The sequence below is a fragment of the Jaculus jaculus genome, chromosome 5 (assembly GCF_020740685.1).
Source record: "Jaculus jaculus isolate mJacJac1 chromosome 5, mJacJac1.mat.Y.cur, whole genome shotgun sequence".
Lineage (NCBI taxonomy): Eukaryota > Metazoa > Chordata > Mammalia > Rodentia > Dipodidae > Jaculus > Jaculus jaculus.
The window spans coordinates 105,924,651-105,938,642 of NC_059106.1; the positions used below are offsets into that span (position 1 = coordinate 105,924,651).

A 13,992-nucleotide genomic window follows, 5' to 3' on the forward strand; every position below is an offset into this window, starting at 1 on the left:
TTTTTATTGACAATTTTTTGTTTTGTTTTGTTTTTGTTTTTCGAGGTAGGGTCTCACTCTAGCCCAGGCTGACCTGGAATTCACTCTGTAGTCTCAGGGTGTCCTCGAACTCACAGCGATCCTCCTACCTCTGTCTCCCAAGTGCTGGGATTAAAGGCGTGCACCACCACGCCCGGCTTATTGACAATTTTTATAATGTAGTAAATCCCTTCCCATTACCTTTTTGACCCCATCCTCATTCTCTTAAATGCGATTTTTTTATGCTTCTGTATCAGACTAGAAATTCTCAGTCCTGTGGATTTTGTTGTGGTTTGTATATACTTGCAGCAGAATGTATTACTGAACCCACAGGACTCTGATGGAAGGATTGAGGGGAGGATGTGAGAAAAAGTGGGATAACTACAGGGTAAGGCAGGGCCAATATCAAGGTTCTAGAGCCTTTCTTTTCTCATGGCTATAACAAAGTAGAGCTTTTTCCTAGTGAACCTGTGATGTCTAAGGCTTTGCAGGCTGTGTTTCCATCTTTCCTCTGAATTAATAATGGGAGAATATGATTCTGCCACCATTGCCACTACTCCACCACCTGTCCACTCTCTCACACATGTGCCACCAGTTTTTCAGAGGGGAAATGAAAGCAGCAGCTCAACAAGTGAGCTTGGTTTCAGTCCAGTGTTCTACACAAATGTGGTGAATGAGCTAGCTGAATTAGATACTGTTAAGATTTTTTTTTTGCTGAGTGGGTACAATTTGTTCCTTAAGTGGATTGTCATCTCTTATTAGGAGAAGAGCTTATACACTGCTGCCACAGTGCTGACCAGGACCTGGCAGTTGGGTCACATTGACAGATTACTATATGGTAAAAAGTAGACGGAGAAAAAAAGGAAATGAAGTAAAACTTTCTGCTCAAAATATTTATAAAACAAAACAAGCAGGTTATTCCCATCCAGTATGCTACCAAAATGAGAAACTTACTATAGTAGATAGTAGTATAGTAGATAAGTATATAGATGACAGCCTCATCCGAAACCTCTGGCAGAAAACAAACAGCCAGCAAGTTTCCTTGTTAATCTTAGAAACATCAGGTTAGGTTCTGCAAGTGCCACTCAGGACATGTTGTGTCCTGTCCCTTTCCAAAATCGTTTCATTAAGCATTAAAATTAGAGGCACTGGGGCTAAAGAGATGGCTTAGTGGTTAAGTCGTTTGCCTGCAAAGCCAAAGTACCCCAGTTTAATTCCCCAGGACCCACATAAGACAGATGCACAAGGGGACACACACTTCTGGAGTTGGTTTGCAGTAGCTGAAGGTCCTGACTTGCTCATTCTGTCTCTTTCTCCTTCTCTCTCTTTCTCTTTCGTAAATAAACAAATGAAATTTTTTTAATAAAAATAAATTTAAAAAAAGAATTAGAGGCACTGATAATAGTTTGCATTCTGACAAATCTCTTGTGGCTGACTGCTGTTGTGGTTGTATGAAACTAAGTGCTTCCCTTACGACTTTAATTGTATACTTCTTTGAATGTACCTGTCTGTATCTTCTGTTTTTCTTTTAGTTAAGGAAATTAGTGAATGGGTTTTAGCCTCATTATTCATCTAGAGGAAAATTCTAGGTTACTTATTCTGAAAGTATGGTCAGAGTGAACTTAACAAAACCTTTTTCTTTAGCAACAAAAAAATGCTCAGTTAACTGAATAACAGGAATCCTTTTTAGCTCTCCCTTGGGAAAAGAGAAACCTAGAATAAATATTTAATGTGATCAGTACAGTGTGTGCTATTAGATGCTGAGTGGGAAGTGGATTGACAATAGGAGAAATAATGCCCACTGGGGAGGTAGCTCAGTGGTAGAGTGCAGGCTGAGGTCTTGGGTTCACTCCCCTACACCAGGGCTGGGTTAATAATGCTTGAATTCTGTCCCCTAGGAGATCATAATTAGAAAACAATGTAGATGAGCCACATAGGCAGTTATAACACCAGGTAGTCTAGGACATACTCTGGTTCTTTCCCCTGTGGCAAGTAGAGACTTTATTTACTCTGATCTCCCTGGAAAATTGAACTGTATTGTGAATAACATAATTTTTTAAGTTGAACATTTAGGGGCATTTTATAGTACCAAGCATGTTTGCTCAGGTCAGCCTATCTTCAAATGCTAATATTCTCCTTCAACTATGTACTTGGCCACAAACCTCTCAGAGTCTCTAAGCAGCCCCCTCAAAATAGGGTTAATCAGAGACCGAATAGTGTTGGATAAAGTGCATAGCAACTATAGGCCCATGAACAATCAATGACCAATAGTTGTTTCTTCCACTCTGAGTAGGAATGTGTTTTTTATAGATTGAATGACAAAGTGAAGAAGAAAGCTCTAACATCATTTGAAAGGGATTCCATCTTCAGCAACTTGATTGGACAGCTTGATTACCAGGGTTTTGAAAAGGCTGACATGGTGATTGAAGCTGTTTTTGAGGACCTTAGTATTAAGCACAAAGTGCTAAAGGAAGTAGAAGCGGTAAGTAGGGGACCTGTTATACTTGAATCATGGTGGAGTGAGTGGAGGGCATCAAGATGCAAGTTTTTGTTTTTGTTATTTATTTATTTTGGTTTTTTTAGACAAGATCTCTCTCTGTACCCAAGGCTGGCCTGAAATTCAATGGGTAGTTCAAGCTGGCCTTACCTCATGGTGATCCTTCTGCCTCAGCCTCTCAAGTATGGGGGATTAAAGGTGTGAGCCACCATGCCCAGCTATGTTGGAGTTATTACTTTTTATTTATTTGTTATTATTTATTTAGATAATATTAGGAATAGAACCCAGGGCCTCATGATTGCAAGGCAAGTACTGTACCAACTGAACTATATCCCCAAGCCAAGATGGGGATTTTAAATTTTGTCTTCTTCTATTTTGTACATGTATGTGTATGGTGTGCATACACATATGTGCATGTTTAGGCTAGAGGTTAACATAATGTCTTCTTCAAATGCTCTAACCTAGAGTTCACCAATTGGGTTAGACTAGATAGCCAGCAAGCCCTAAGGATTCTCCTATCTCCACTTCCCCAATACTAGAAATACAGGCATGTACCACTATGCCCAGCTTTCACATGGGTGCTGGGGATCCAAACTCAGGCCTTCATGCCTGTATGGCAAGCACTTAATGACTGAGCCACCTTCCCAGCCCTACAGTGTGGGATTTTTTGTTTAATATTTTTTTTTATTTATTTGAGAGAGAGAAAGTGGTAGAGAGAGAGAATGGGCACACCAGGGCCTCTAGCCACTGTAAACAAGCTCCAGATGCATGTGCCTCCTTGTGCATCTGGCTTATGTGGGTCCTGGGGAATCGAATCAGGGTCCTTAAGCTTCACAGGCAAATGCCTTAACTGCTAATCCATTTTTAAAGGAATGATAGGAATCTCAAAGGTTCTTAGGACTTGTTGTTGTTTGGGGTGTATGTATGTGTTTTGTTTTTTTTCCAAAGTAAGGTCTCACTGTAGCCCAGGCTGACCTGGAACTCACTGTGTAGTCACAGCAGTCCTACCTCTACCTCCCGAGTGTTGAGATTAAAGGGGTGTGCCACCACACCCTGCTCTGCTCAATGGTTCTTTTTTCTAAATAAAGTTTTTATGTGAGCTCATATCTACTGTGTATGTTAGAATAATCAAGCCTAAATCCTAAGAGAAGAAAGTTAAATAGCTTATTCTCCTAAGCACAGGGCTCGTTAATTTAATTTATGTAGCAGGTCGGTCACTTAGGCATATAAATAATTTCATGAAGTCTAGCCAGATGTTTTGGGATTTTTTTTTTTTTTGATTGGGTGCAAGTCATAACCAAATGTCTTCAGGCTTAAGCAGCAAAAATAGTTTGTCCAAACAATTCAGATGATTGTTCTGTGGAAATGGCTATTTTGGTCCTGTTCCCAAGTGCCCATTTGCCAGTTCTTAAGATGGGATAACAGAAACAAAACAAGTACTTGATGTGGTAGTATAAAGAAAGAGCCCAAAAAGAGTAATTTTTTTTAAAAAAGAAAGAAAGAACCCAACAAAGGAGAAATGGCAGTGATACCAGGCAAGACTAGCCTGCAGTTAGAGAAACATAATGTAAGTACATGTGAATTGTTACTAACTTGGAAACACACTGGTGTTTGCAGCAACAAGCTCTGATAAAGCATCCTAAAACACTCTCCTATGTGGGTACAGTTAAAGAGCAAACCTGTGACAGTTTAGAAACTAAAGACTGGGAGCTCCATCAGGGACAAATTCCACTTGGGAGACACATTCCAAATTTTTTCAGAGTCCAGAATTCTAACCATAACATGATAGAACCCTTCCTTCAGAATCTTCTTTGGGAAAAATATAATGCCAGACACAATTGAATGAAAAACTTAAGAAGAAAACTGGATAGGTTCACGTCCTATCTGTGCTAAATGGCAATTCAACTTAGAGATTTAGATGATGATCCCAGACTTCAGAGAGTACTGCTAAGCCAGGGACAGACAGATTACACAGTCATAACCCACAGGATATGATATTTGTCCTCTTGGAAAATCTAGATTGAAACCTGTCAGAATGAAGACTATGTTCATGTCAGGAGTTGGGAAACCATTGGTAAAAGAAAAGAGAAAGAAGAGAGGCTCTATCTAGAGAAGAGCAGACTAAACAAACTAAAATCATAGTTACAGAGGACACTTCATGGTTACGGGAGAGAACAGGTGGGATAGCCCTTAAAGGGGGGAAAAAAATAGGACTTGTATATAGGTTAGAGAAATGGCTCAGCAGTTAAGGTGCTTGCATTCATGGCCTGCCAGCCCAGATTCAGTTCCCTAGTATCCATATAAAGCCAGATGCACAAAGTGGCATATGTATCTGGAATTAATTTGTAGTGGCAAAAGGCCATGGCATAACCATACTTTCCTCCCTCCCTCCCTCCATCCCCCCCACCTCAAATAAAATTTAAAAAGTTAAAAAGGATTTGTATGTGACCTCTGGTACACAATGAAGAGGAACCAGGCAGTACTGAGCAGATAGAGAAGGAGGGAAAATGTTCAGGGAATCATTGAATCTTAGCAGAAAGTAAGGAAAGATTGGTTTCAGGTACAGGTTGTACATAGGAAAAATCCAACATGTTATGGCTGTTAATGTCCTTGGTTAAATCAGGCAAAGTAGGAATAATCCAAGAAGATATTCAGAAGATGTGAAAGAGTAAAGTCCAGAGGAAATATATATATACACACAATCCAAAAAAAAAAAAAAAAAAACCAGGTAGAAGACCTTAAGGAGAGCATCAAGCCCATTCTCTCTCTCATCTGGCCTTTGCTTACTTAAGGAAATTTCAAATCTGAATCTACTAGTAGTTCTTCAAGAATTTCAGTTACCTTCTCTTATCCTCTCTAGAACTAAACAAATCCATTCTTGACCTTCTTTACAAGACACATATTGTTTCTAGACCTTTCCCTGTTCTGATGTCCCCTTTATTATCTCATCATGTCTCCATACACAAACCACCACTTCTTTAGAATACTGTGACCTAAACAGCTACTTCCCTCTTCAGTTCTTTAGGGCTCTGTAGAGATTTCTGGTCCTAAATAGCATTGATTTCAGGGCTGGAATCACTCGTGGGAGTATATTAAGCTAGAAACCTGGTTGAGAGTCTAATGCTTCTCCACATGGCCTCCCTCTTCCCATGGCTGGCCTCACACAGTAGTTTTGCCAGAACTTCTCTACCACATTGGTACCTGCCTCCAAGAACAAAAGAAGAAATTGCACAGCCTCACAATGAGACTTGGAACTGGCAAGAACACTTCTGTTGTGTGTCATTGGTAAAACCAAGTCACAAGTCCAGCCCATGTTCAAGAGGAACAGAAATAGACTCCACCTCTGGACGGGAGAAATGACCAAGGAAGGGAAGAATTATTGCCAGCCATCCTTGAAAAAATTGGTTTGCTCTTGCTAGAAGAGATGGTGATGGTGGTTGTTATTGAGATAGGGTCTCACTCTAGCGCAGGCTGGCCTTAAGCTCACAGCAGGTCCTACTACCTCTGTTTCCCGAGTGTTGGGACTAAAGGCTATATATATTTTTTTGGTTTTTTGTTTGTTTTTGAGACAGGGTCATGTATCCCGGGCTGGCCTCCAACTCACTATGTAGCCAATGATAATCATGAACTTCTGATCTTCCTGCCTCTACCTATTGAGTTCTGGGATCGAACCCAAAGCTTTGTACATGCAAAGTAAGCAGTCTACCTACCAACTGAACTATACCCCAGCCCCTCAAGGAATTTCCCATCAGCATTGATTCCATACCACTAATGACACAACTCGAAACTATGTTCACTCTCATATGGTCACATTATGCTGTCAACTCATATTCCATTTTTCCATTTTTGGTTAATTAAAATCATGGGATCTAGGCCAGGCATGATGCTGCACACCTTTTATCCCTACACTGGGGAGGATGAGGTAGTAGAATTGTCCTGAGTTCAAGACCGGTCTAAGCTACAGAGTGAGTTCCATGTTATCCTGAGCTAGAATGAGATACTGCCTTGAAAAACAACAGAAAAGAGAGTAAGGTCAACACATTCCCCAACACAAAAGCCTGAAGTAACCTATAAATGTCTGGATAAGTGAGGTCTTAGCAGGTATGGATGAAAGGGTGGGTAGTCACTCATCTTTACTGTGAACTCTGGGTCCTTTGGCTTCACAGGCAAATGCCTTAACCACTAAACCATCTTTCCAGCCTCATGACACATTCTTAAATGCTTTCTCCCTACAGGTGATTCCAGAACACTGTATCTTTGCCAGTAACACATCTGCTCTCCCAATTAATCAAATTGCTGCTGTCAGCAAAAGACCAGAGAAGGTAAACACTAAACAGAGAAAACCCTTGAAATATTTAACTTAGCCTCTAGGTGATGAAAATTTAGAATGCAAGTAGAAAAAGGACCAGTGTGGACTGTGAGGTTCATGGAAGTAGTTCCTAGAAAATGGGCATAGAAAAGAAAATGCAAGCCTAACAACCCTGGTTCTATTCCCCAGTACCCACATAGAGCTGGATACACAAAGTGGTACATACATCTGGAGTTTGCTTGAAGCAGCTAGAATCCCTAGAGTGCCCTTTCTCTCCTCCACCCCTCCAGAGACAGAGGGAAGGGGGGAGATAAATAAGATTCATTTTAAAAAAAGAAAAGCAAGCTGGGCTACAGCAAGATACTTACCTCAAAAAAAAAAAAAAAAAATTAAGCCTGGTGTGGTGGCACATGCCTTTAATCCCAGCACTTGGGAGGCAGAAGTAGTAGGACCACCATGCATTTGTGGCCACCCTAAGATTACATAGTGAATTTCAGGTCAGCCTAGGCTAGAGTGAGATCCTACCTTGGGAAAAGAAAAAAGAAAGAGAGAGAGAAAGGCAAATGGCATAACCTACAAATGGTAGAAATAAGTGGAATAAAACTTAAAGTACACTTTTTTCAAGTTCAAACTACAAAACCTACTTTATCCTACAATTAGGTATTAAATGATAGGCCCTAATATAAAAAAGATATTCAATTCAGCTACAGAGCAGGATGTAGTGACTGTCTAAGGAACCAAAGAACCTGGGGGTTCACAGAAACAAGACCTTCTGCCCAGAACATGAAAGGCCTGGGAGCAGAAACACTTTCAGTGAGCATTTGGAATAGTGCCTAGAATGTTCTTTGCTCAACTAGAATAATTAAAGGGGAGTGCAGTCACTCAAGGAGAAGTAAAACAGCTCACTTCTGTGGATAACAGTAGTCTCAACCAGCCAGAACAACCAAACGACCTTTAAGCAAATTAAATTGCTAATAGTAAGTCAGTGTTCCAAAACCACACAAGCCTATTTCTTTGCACTTATATAGCATGAAAGTAGTTAATAGATAATTTTATTTCTTAGCATATAATAGGAGTAAGGGAATGTGATGTGGAGCCTGATAGAGGCAGGCTCAGGGATAACAAGAATAAGGTCAGAGGGAAATGTGGCAGCTTATAGTGGGACCACAGAACCAAGGCGCTAGTGTATAAGAAGAATTTCTAGTTCAAACCACCCTTCTCTCCATTATAATAGCATAAAAGGGAGCTGTTGGGGTCCCTCCTCAGTATTCGTAAATCTGTTGACTTTGGCTCCCCTCACCAGGTGATTGGAATGCACTACTTCTCTCCCGTGGATAAAATGCAACTGCTGGAAATCATCACAACTGAAAAAACATCTAAGGACACAACTGCCTCTGCTGTAGCAGTCGGCCTGAAGCAGGGAAAGGTCATCATTGTGGTTAAGGTGAGGAGCTAAAGTAGTGGCATATTCTGAACAGAAAAGATGCCTTGAGCTTCCTGCTTTGTTTAGAACTGTTCCGGAACAGATATACCAGCATTTGGTAGGCTGTCCACTTGGAAGTCTCCAGGATGGACAATGGTATGTACTGTTTTGTTGCAGTCAGTTTCACAGTGCTAGGACAAACACCCAACCAGAAACAGCTTAGGAGAGGAAGGGGTTTATTTCAGGCTTACAGATTACAAGGGAACACCATCATTGGCAGAAGCTGGCTTACTTCTATAGATCCAAGCAGGGAGAAATCACCAGTCAGCAAATGCTAATACCAGCAAGCATCAAACATGAACAGCCAGAGCTTCAAATTCTCTGAATACACCTAGTAGGGCTGGACTGAAGATCCAACCCCAATGACATGTCCCCTGTCACAGGGACCTGCCTGCTAGCGACTGAAGTTGCAAGCTCAATCTTGCAACTTGAGGCAAGAAAGATATGAGGAGTGTCTGGTATGTGGCAGAGTCCTCCTAACCATCTCAAACATTAGAGGTGATCATGAATCAATCTGCTATGCCAGACTACCCAGGATGACATCCTCTGTAGTATAATACTGAACATTCTGACTGAGATTTTGCATCACCTTAAACTTTGAAATGCTATCTGAGAAAGAGAGACTGGGCTTGGGCACAGATAGTTCTACCCAGAGCAGGTCCATGAGCTCTCCTTCTCTCACTTGGCAGGATGGACCTGGCTTCTATACCACCAGATGTCTTGCACCCATGATGTCTGAAGTCATGAGAATCCTCCAGGTGGGTATTGCTCTGTGGAGTGTTTGAGGCCTCTTCAGATCTTTCACTCTGTCCAAATGGAACAAGCGTCTTCTGAACACACTAACTCCTCTCCCACGAGGCCGCTTTTTGCCTCTCTATCTGTATGGGAATGGAAAGTATTAAAGCTAAGGCTGCTCCCTTAGATCTCTCCAAGGACATCCAAGTCATTCTCTGTTACTGTGTTTCACTGAACACTTTCCCTAGACTCAAGGATCCATGAAGTGCAGCATTGTTCCTTGGCAATCCTGATGTCTCTTTCAGTTATGGCACTCTCAGTCCTGGTAGCCATGGCATCTCCTTAGTATTGAGGTTAGAACTGCAAACAAGAAGGAAATGAACAATCTTTTTATCTCTAAATTTCCTGAAAGTACTATAGAGAGGTTTCAGATTTTGTACTTATGCTTTTATATATGAAATTTGGCTGGTCCTGGACCTGGTCAGGTGCTACCCAGAAGAGAAGCGTGTTTTACACAAAGCTGTATCTATAGTAGTACAGGGAGCCTTTCTGTAGGGGAGGCTCTGAGGTCTCTGCTTTACTTCCTATTCAGGAAGGGGTTAATCCTAAGAAGCTAGATACCCTGACCACAGGTTTTGGCTTTCCTGTGGGTGCTGCCACCCTGGCAGATGAAGTTGGGGTGGATGTGGCCCAACATGTGTCAGAAGATCTCGGCAAAGCCTTTGGAGATCGGTTTGGAGGAGGCACCGTAGAGCTGCTGAAACAGATGGTATCCAAGGGCTTCCTAGGTGAGTAGCCACAAGAAGACAAGAGTAGCAGCTTTTTAAAAAATATATATTTATTTATCAGAGAGAGAGAATGGGCGCACCAGGGCTCTAGCCACTGTAAACAAACTCCAGACACATGCACCCCCTTGTGCCTTTTGCTTATGTGGGTCCTGGGGAATTGAATCTGGGTCCTTTTGCTTTGCAGACAAATGCCTTAGCTGCTAAGCCATCCCTCCAGCCCGAGAGTAGCAGCTTTTTGATAGAGTTTTGAGCAGCTTCCTTAAACTAGAACTATAGAAGGCCCATGTGAGAGTGCTTTTTAAACACAGAGCCCTGGTAATAGGAGTTTCAAAAATGATTTCAGCAAGGTCCTTGTCTATAATCCCAGCACTCAGAAGGCTGAAGCAGAAGGATCATGAGTTTGAGGCCAACCTTATCTATATACTAACACCGTATCTCAAGGGGAAAAAAAGAAAGGAAGGGGAGAGGAGAGGAAGAAAGTAAAAGTTCATGAGAATCTTCCCCAGGTGTGTAGATTAAGGGGGAAAGGCATAGCTCCAGATTTCTGGACCTCTGCCACCACTGGGCCCAAGTTATGCCAGGTGAACAGACATAGCCATCCTGCCAAGACCTGAAACTTCATGAGCAAGTTGTGTATCCAAGCTCTACCCTGTTGTCTGACCACCTGTGGGGAGAAGTTAAGCTTTTCCTTTCAGAGCATCCAGTTGAGGCAATAGCAAAAATCATCTCCAAGGCCTAGACCTCCTGTCTGGACTTTAAAACTCATCCAAGTAGCCTTTCTTATCTAGATACAGATTTATAAGCACCAGAGTTTCCTCTCTCCTCTGCTAGTCCATCTATTGAGGACTAAACTGCCCAAGCTGGTTAGATGCACAAGCTCAGAAGTATATCACAGGGTACAGTGTAGGCTAGAGCCTCACAACATCTAGCAGAGACATGAGTGCTCAGCCAGGGCAGACAGCAAGGACTAATGCTGTCTTTTCTTGCTTTTTTAGGTCGCAAATCTGGGAAGGGCTTTTACATCTATCAGGAGGGGTCAAAGAATAAGAGTTTGAATTCTGACATGGATAGTATTTTGGCAAGTCTGAAGCTTCCTGCTAAGCCTGAAGTGTAAGTCAATTTGAATGGCTAATGGCCTGGAAACAGAAGTATCTCTGGCAGTTCAAACTTCCAAGCCACTCTTCCATTTGCATTATGATCCTGAAGCTTGCAAAAAGCTGGACAGTTGTAGGCATCACAGTAAGTGGGTGGAGCCTTGGTGAGGGCTCTGCCTGCTCCAACATTGCCTATAAAATATCCCAGAGAGTGGGGCTGGAGGGATGGTTTAATAGTTAAGGCATTTGCCTGCAAACTCAAAGGACCTAGGTTCAGTTCCCCAGTACCCACATAAGCCAGATGCACAAAGGAGCACATGCATCTGAATTTGTTTGCAATGCATGCCCATTCTCTTCCCCCCTCCCAATAAATAAGTAAATAATAAAAAGAAAGAAAAAAAAAGGAATCCCAGAGAGCAAGTGACAGGATGCATTTGTATGGAACTCTTTACCCTCCCAGCTCATTGTTATCATTCATGAACACTTGACTGTTGATAATATCAAAAAATAGTTGGATCCCGGGCATGGTGGTGCATGCCTTTAATCCCAACACTCGGGAGACAGAGGTAGAAGGATCACTGTGAGTTCGAGGCCACCCTGAGACTACATAGTGAATCTAGGTCAGTCTGAGCTAGAGTGAGACCCTACCTCTAAAAACCAAAGAAAGAAAGAAAAGAAAAAAAAAAGTTGGAGAAGCCAGGTGTGGTGGTTCATACCTTTAAGCCCAGCACTCGGGAGGCAGAGGTAGGTAGATCACCATGAGTTCAAAGCCACCCTGAGACTACATAGTGAATTCCAGGTCAGCCTGGAATAGAGTGAGACCCTACCTTAAAAAAAAAGGAAAAGAAAGAAATAGTTGGAGAGAGGGCTTAGCAGTTAAGGCACTTGCCTGCAAAGCCAAAGGACCCAGGTTTGATTCCCTAGTACTCTAATATAAAGTCAGATGCACAAGGTGGCATACGTGTCTGGAGTTCATTTGGAGGGGCTAGAGGCCCTGGCACACCCCTTCTCTTCTCTTTCTCTCTTGCACTCACTCTCAAATAAGTACTTTTTAAAAAGAAACAGTGATGATCTCTGTGCCCTGCCATTGTGGGCACTCAATTTGCATCACTTAGGGCAAATGCCACCCCTTTTCTCATACTGACACAGGGCTCCCCAGAACCTACCCATACCTTACATTTATTTTTTTTGTTTTTTTTGAGGTAGCGTCTCTCTGATCTGGAATTCACTGTGTAGTCTCAGGGTGGCCTCAAACTCATGGTGATCCTCCTACCTCTGCCTCCTAAGTGCCGGGATTAAAGGTGTGCACCACTATGTCACACTTCCAGTTTTTCCTCTAGCTAAAGTTCCCTTCCTGTTGGCAGTTCCTCTGATGAAGACATCCAGTACCGTGTGGTGACAAGGTTCGTGAATGAGGCAGTCCTGTGCCTGCAGGAAGGGATCTTGGCCACACCAGCAGAGGGAGACATTGGAGCTGTCTTTGGGCTTGGATTTCCCCCTTGTCTTGGAGGTCAGTCTTCAGGTTGAGAAGTCAGTTTGCTTTATCATATAGTTCTTGTTGCTCCCTCCTTCACTAAAATCCTGTTTGTTGTTCAGGACCCTTCCGTTTTGTGGATCTCTTTGGTGCTCAGAAGGTAGTGGACCGGCTTCGAAAGTATGAGGCTGTCTATGGAAAACAGTTCACTCCATGCCAGCTACTCCTTGACCATGCTAACAATTCCAGCAAGAAGTTCTACCAGTGAGCAGGCCTCCCTGTCTGCCCCATCCACACGCTAAGCTAACACAAGTGCCATCAAGACCGCTTCTCAGCAGTACTATCTTGACATATCAGGAAGAAGGAAAAGTCTGGCCTTGGGTTTGCACTTAATCAAAAGTGCAAACTTCAGTTCTGACCAACTCTCCCTCCTGAAGTCTGACTGTGAATTAGCTTGTACTTAAGGCTGGAAGGTAGAACCTACTGGGCTGCTTTTGTAAACTCCAAGGCCTAAAGCAGCAACCACCTAGAACCATCTTTGCTACCTATTCCTCCTGGAAAGCCAGTGGGCACCAGTGGTAGTGAGGGCAGTTCTGCACCCAGCCAAACACAGGATAACAATAAAACCCAAACTGTCAGCCTCTCTGCCTACTTGTTCCATATTCTTTCTCAGCCCTTCTAGTTTAAACCCCTCTTCAAGAGTAAAGCCCTGTGCCTGGAATAGAAATGGACTGCAGGGGTTCTTCTGGCAGCAGCAGACTGTGATGCCAGAATATGGGACTTTCTGTACCCACATCTGTTTTTTTAGAGAGAGAGAAAATGTGTGTGCGTACCTGTGCGCATGCATGTGGAGGTTAGGGGACAACTTTGAGGTGTCTGTGTACCACCTTTAAGAAAAGGTCTCTTACCACTGTAAACCAAGCATAAACCAGCTGGCCCATGAACTTTGGATTCTCCTAGCTCCATTTCCCATTGACTAGGGACATTAGGATCACAGACACATATACCACTTTGGATCCACCTTTAATGTAGCTGCTGTGGAATTGAACTTGGGCCTATAGGCTTTACAAGCACCTTTAACTGCTGAGCTTTCTCCCTGGTACCTCCCCCCACCATGCACAGCTATTTAAATCTGACTGTTCAAGTGCTTTAGCTGGGCTGCTCATAGCAGGGAAGTGGCCCTGGTTGAGAACAGTAGAAACAGAAGAGGCATTGTGCACCAAGGTGCAAAAGATAATTCTTTCCACAGGTCATTTCTTTGCTGTACCATTGTGCCATTTCTCTTTTGTGTGTGGTGTGTGTGTGTCCACTTGTATGTGTGTGGACATACATGTAGAAACCAGAGATTGACTGCAGAAGTCTTTCTTGATTGCTTTCCACTTGCTGAGGCAGGGCCTCACAGGTGAACCCAGAGCTTTAACATCCAGCCAATCTAGCTAGCCCCAGAGATCCTGTATCAGCCACTCACGTGGTGGTACTCCAGGCAGGTCACTACATCCAGCCACACTTACATGGATGCTAGCTGTCCAACTCTGGTCCTCATGCTTATATAGCAAGCATTTTATCCACCTACCCATCTCCCCAGTCCCTGCAC

The 13,992-nt window shown here is 42.8% G+C and overlaps 1 protein-coding gene across 1 annotated transcript in view; it reads left to right on the forward strand.

The window, feature by feature from the left end:
* The window catches only part of Hadha (hydroxyacyl-CoA dehydrogenase trifunctional multienzyme complex subunit alpha), a 68,431-nt gene extending 55,392 nt beyond the window's left edge, over window positions 1-13,039 (forward strand). Inside the window, exons 13-20 of the mRNA XM_004663732.3 lie at window positions 2,329-2,500; window positions 6,751-6,837; window positions 8,128-8,268; window positions 8,997-9,065; window positions 9,635-9,830; window positions 10,826-10,940; window positions 12,289-12,434; window positions 12,521-13,039. Of these exons, the coding sequence (XP_004663789.1) occupies window positions 2,329-2,500; window positions 6,751-6,837; window positions 8,128-8,268; window positions 8,997-9,065; window positions 9,635-9,830; window positions 10,826-10,940; window positions 12,289-12,434; window positions 12,521-12,666 (1,072 nt within the window). The 3' untranslated portion in view covers window positions 12,667-13,039. The remainder of the gene's footprint in view (window positions 1-2,328; window positions 2,501-6,750; window positions 6,838-8,127; window positions 8,269-8,996; window positions 9,066-9,634; window positions 9,831-10,825; window positions 10,941-12,288; window positions 12,435-12,520) is intronic.
* The last annotated feature ends 953 nt before the right edge of the window (window positions 13,040-13,992 follow it).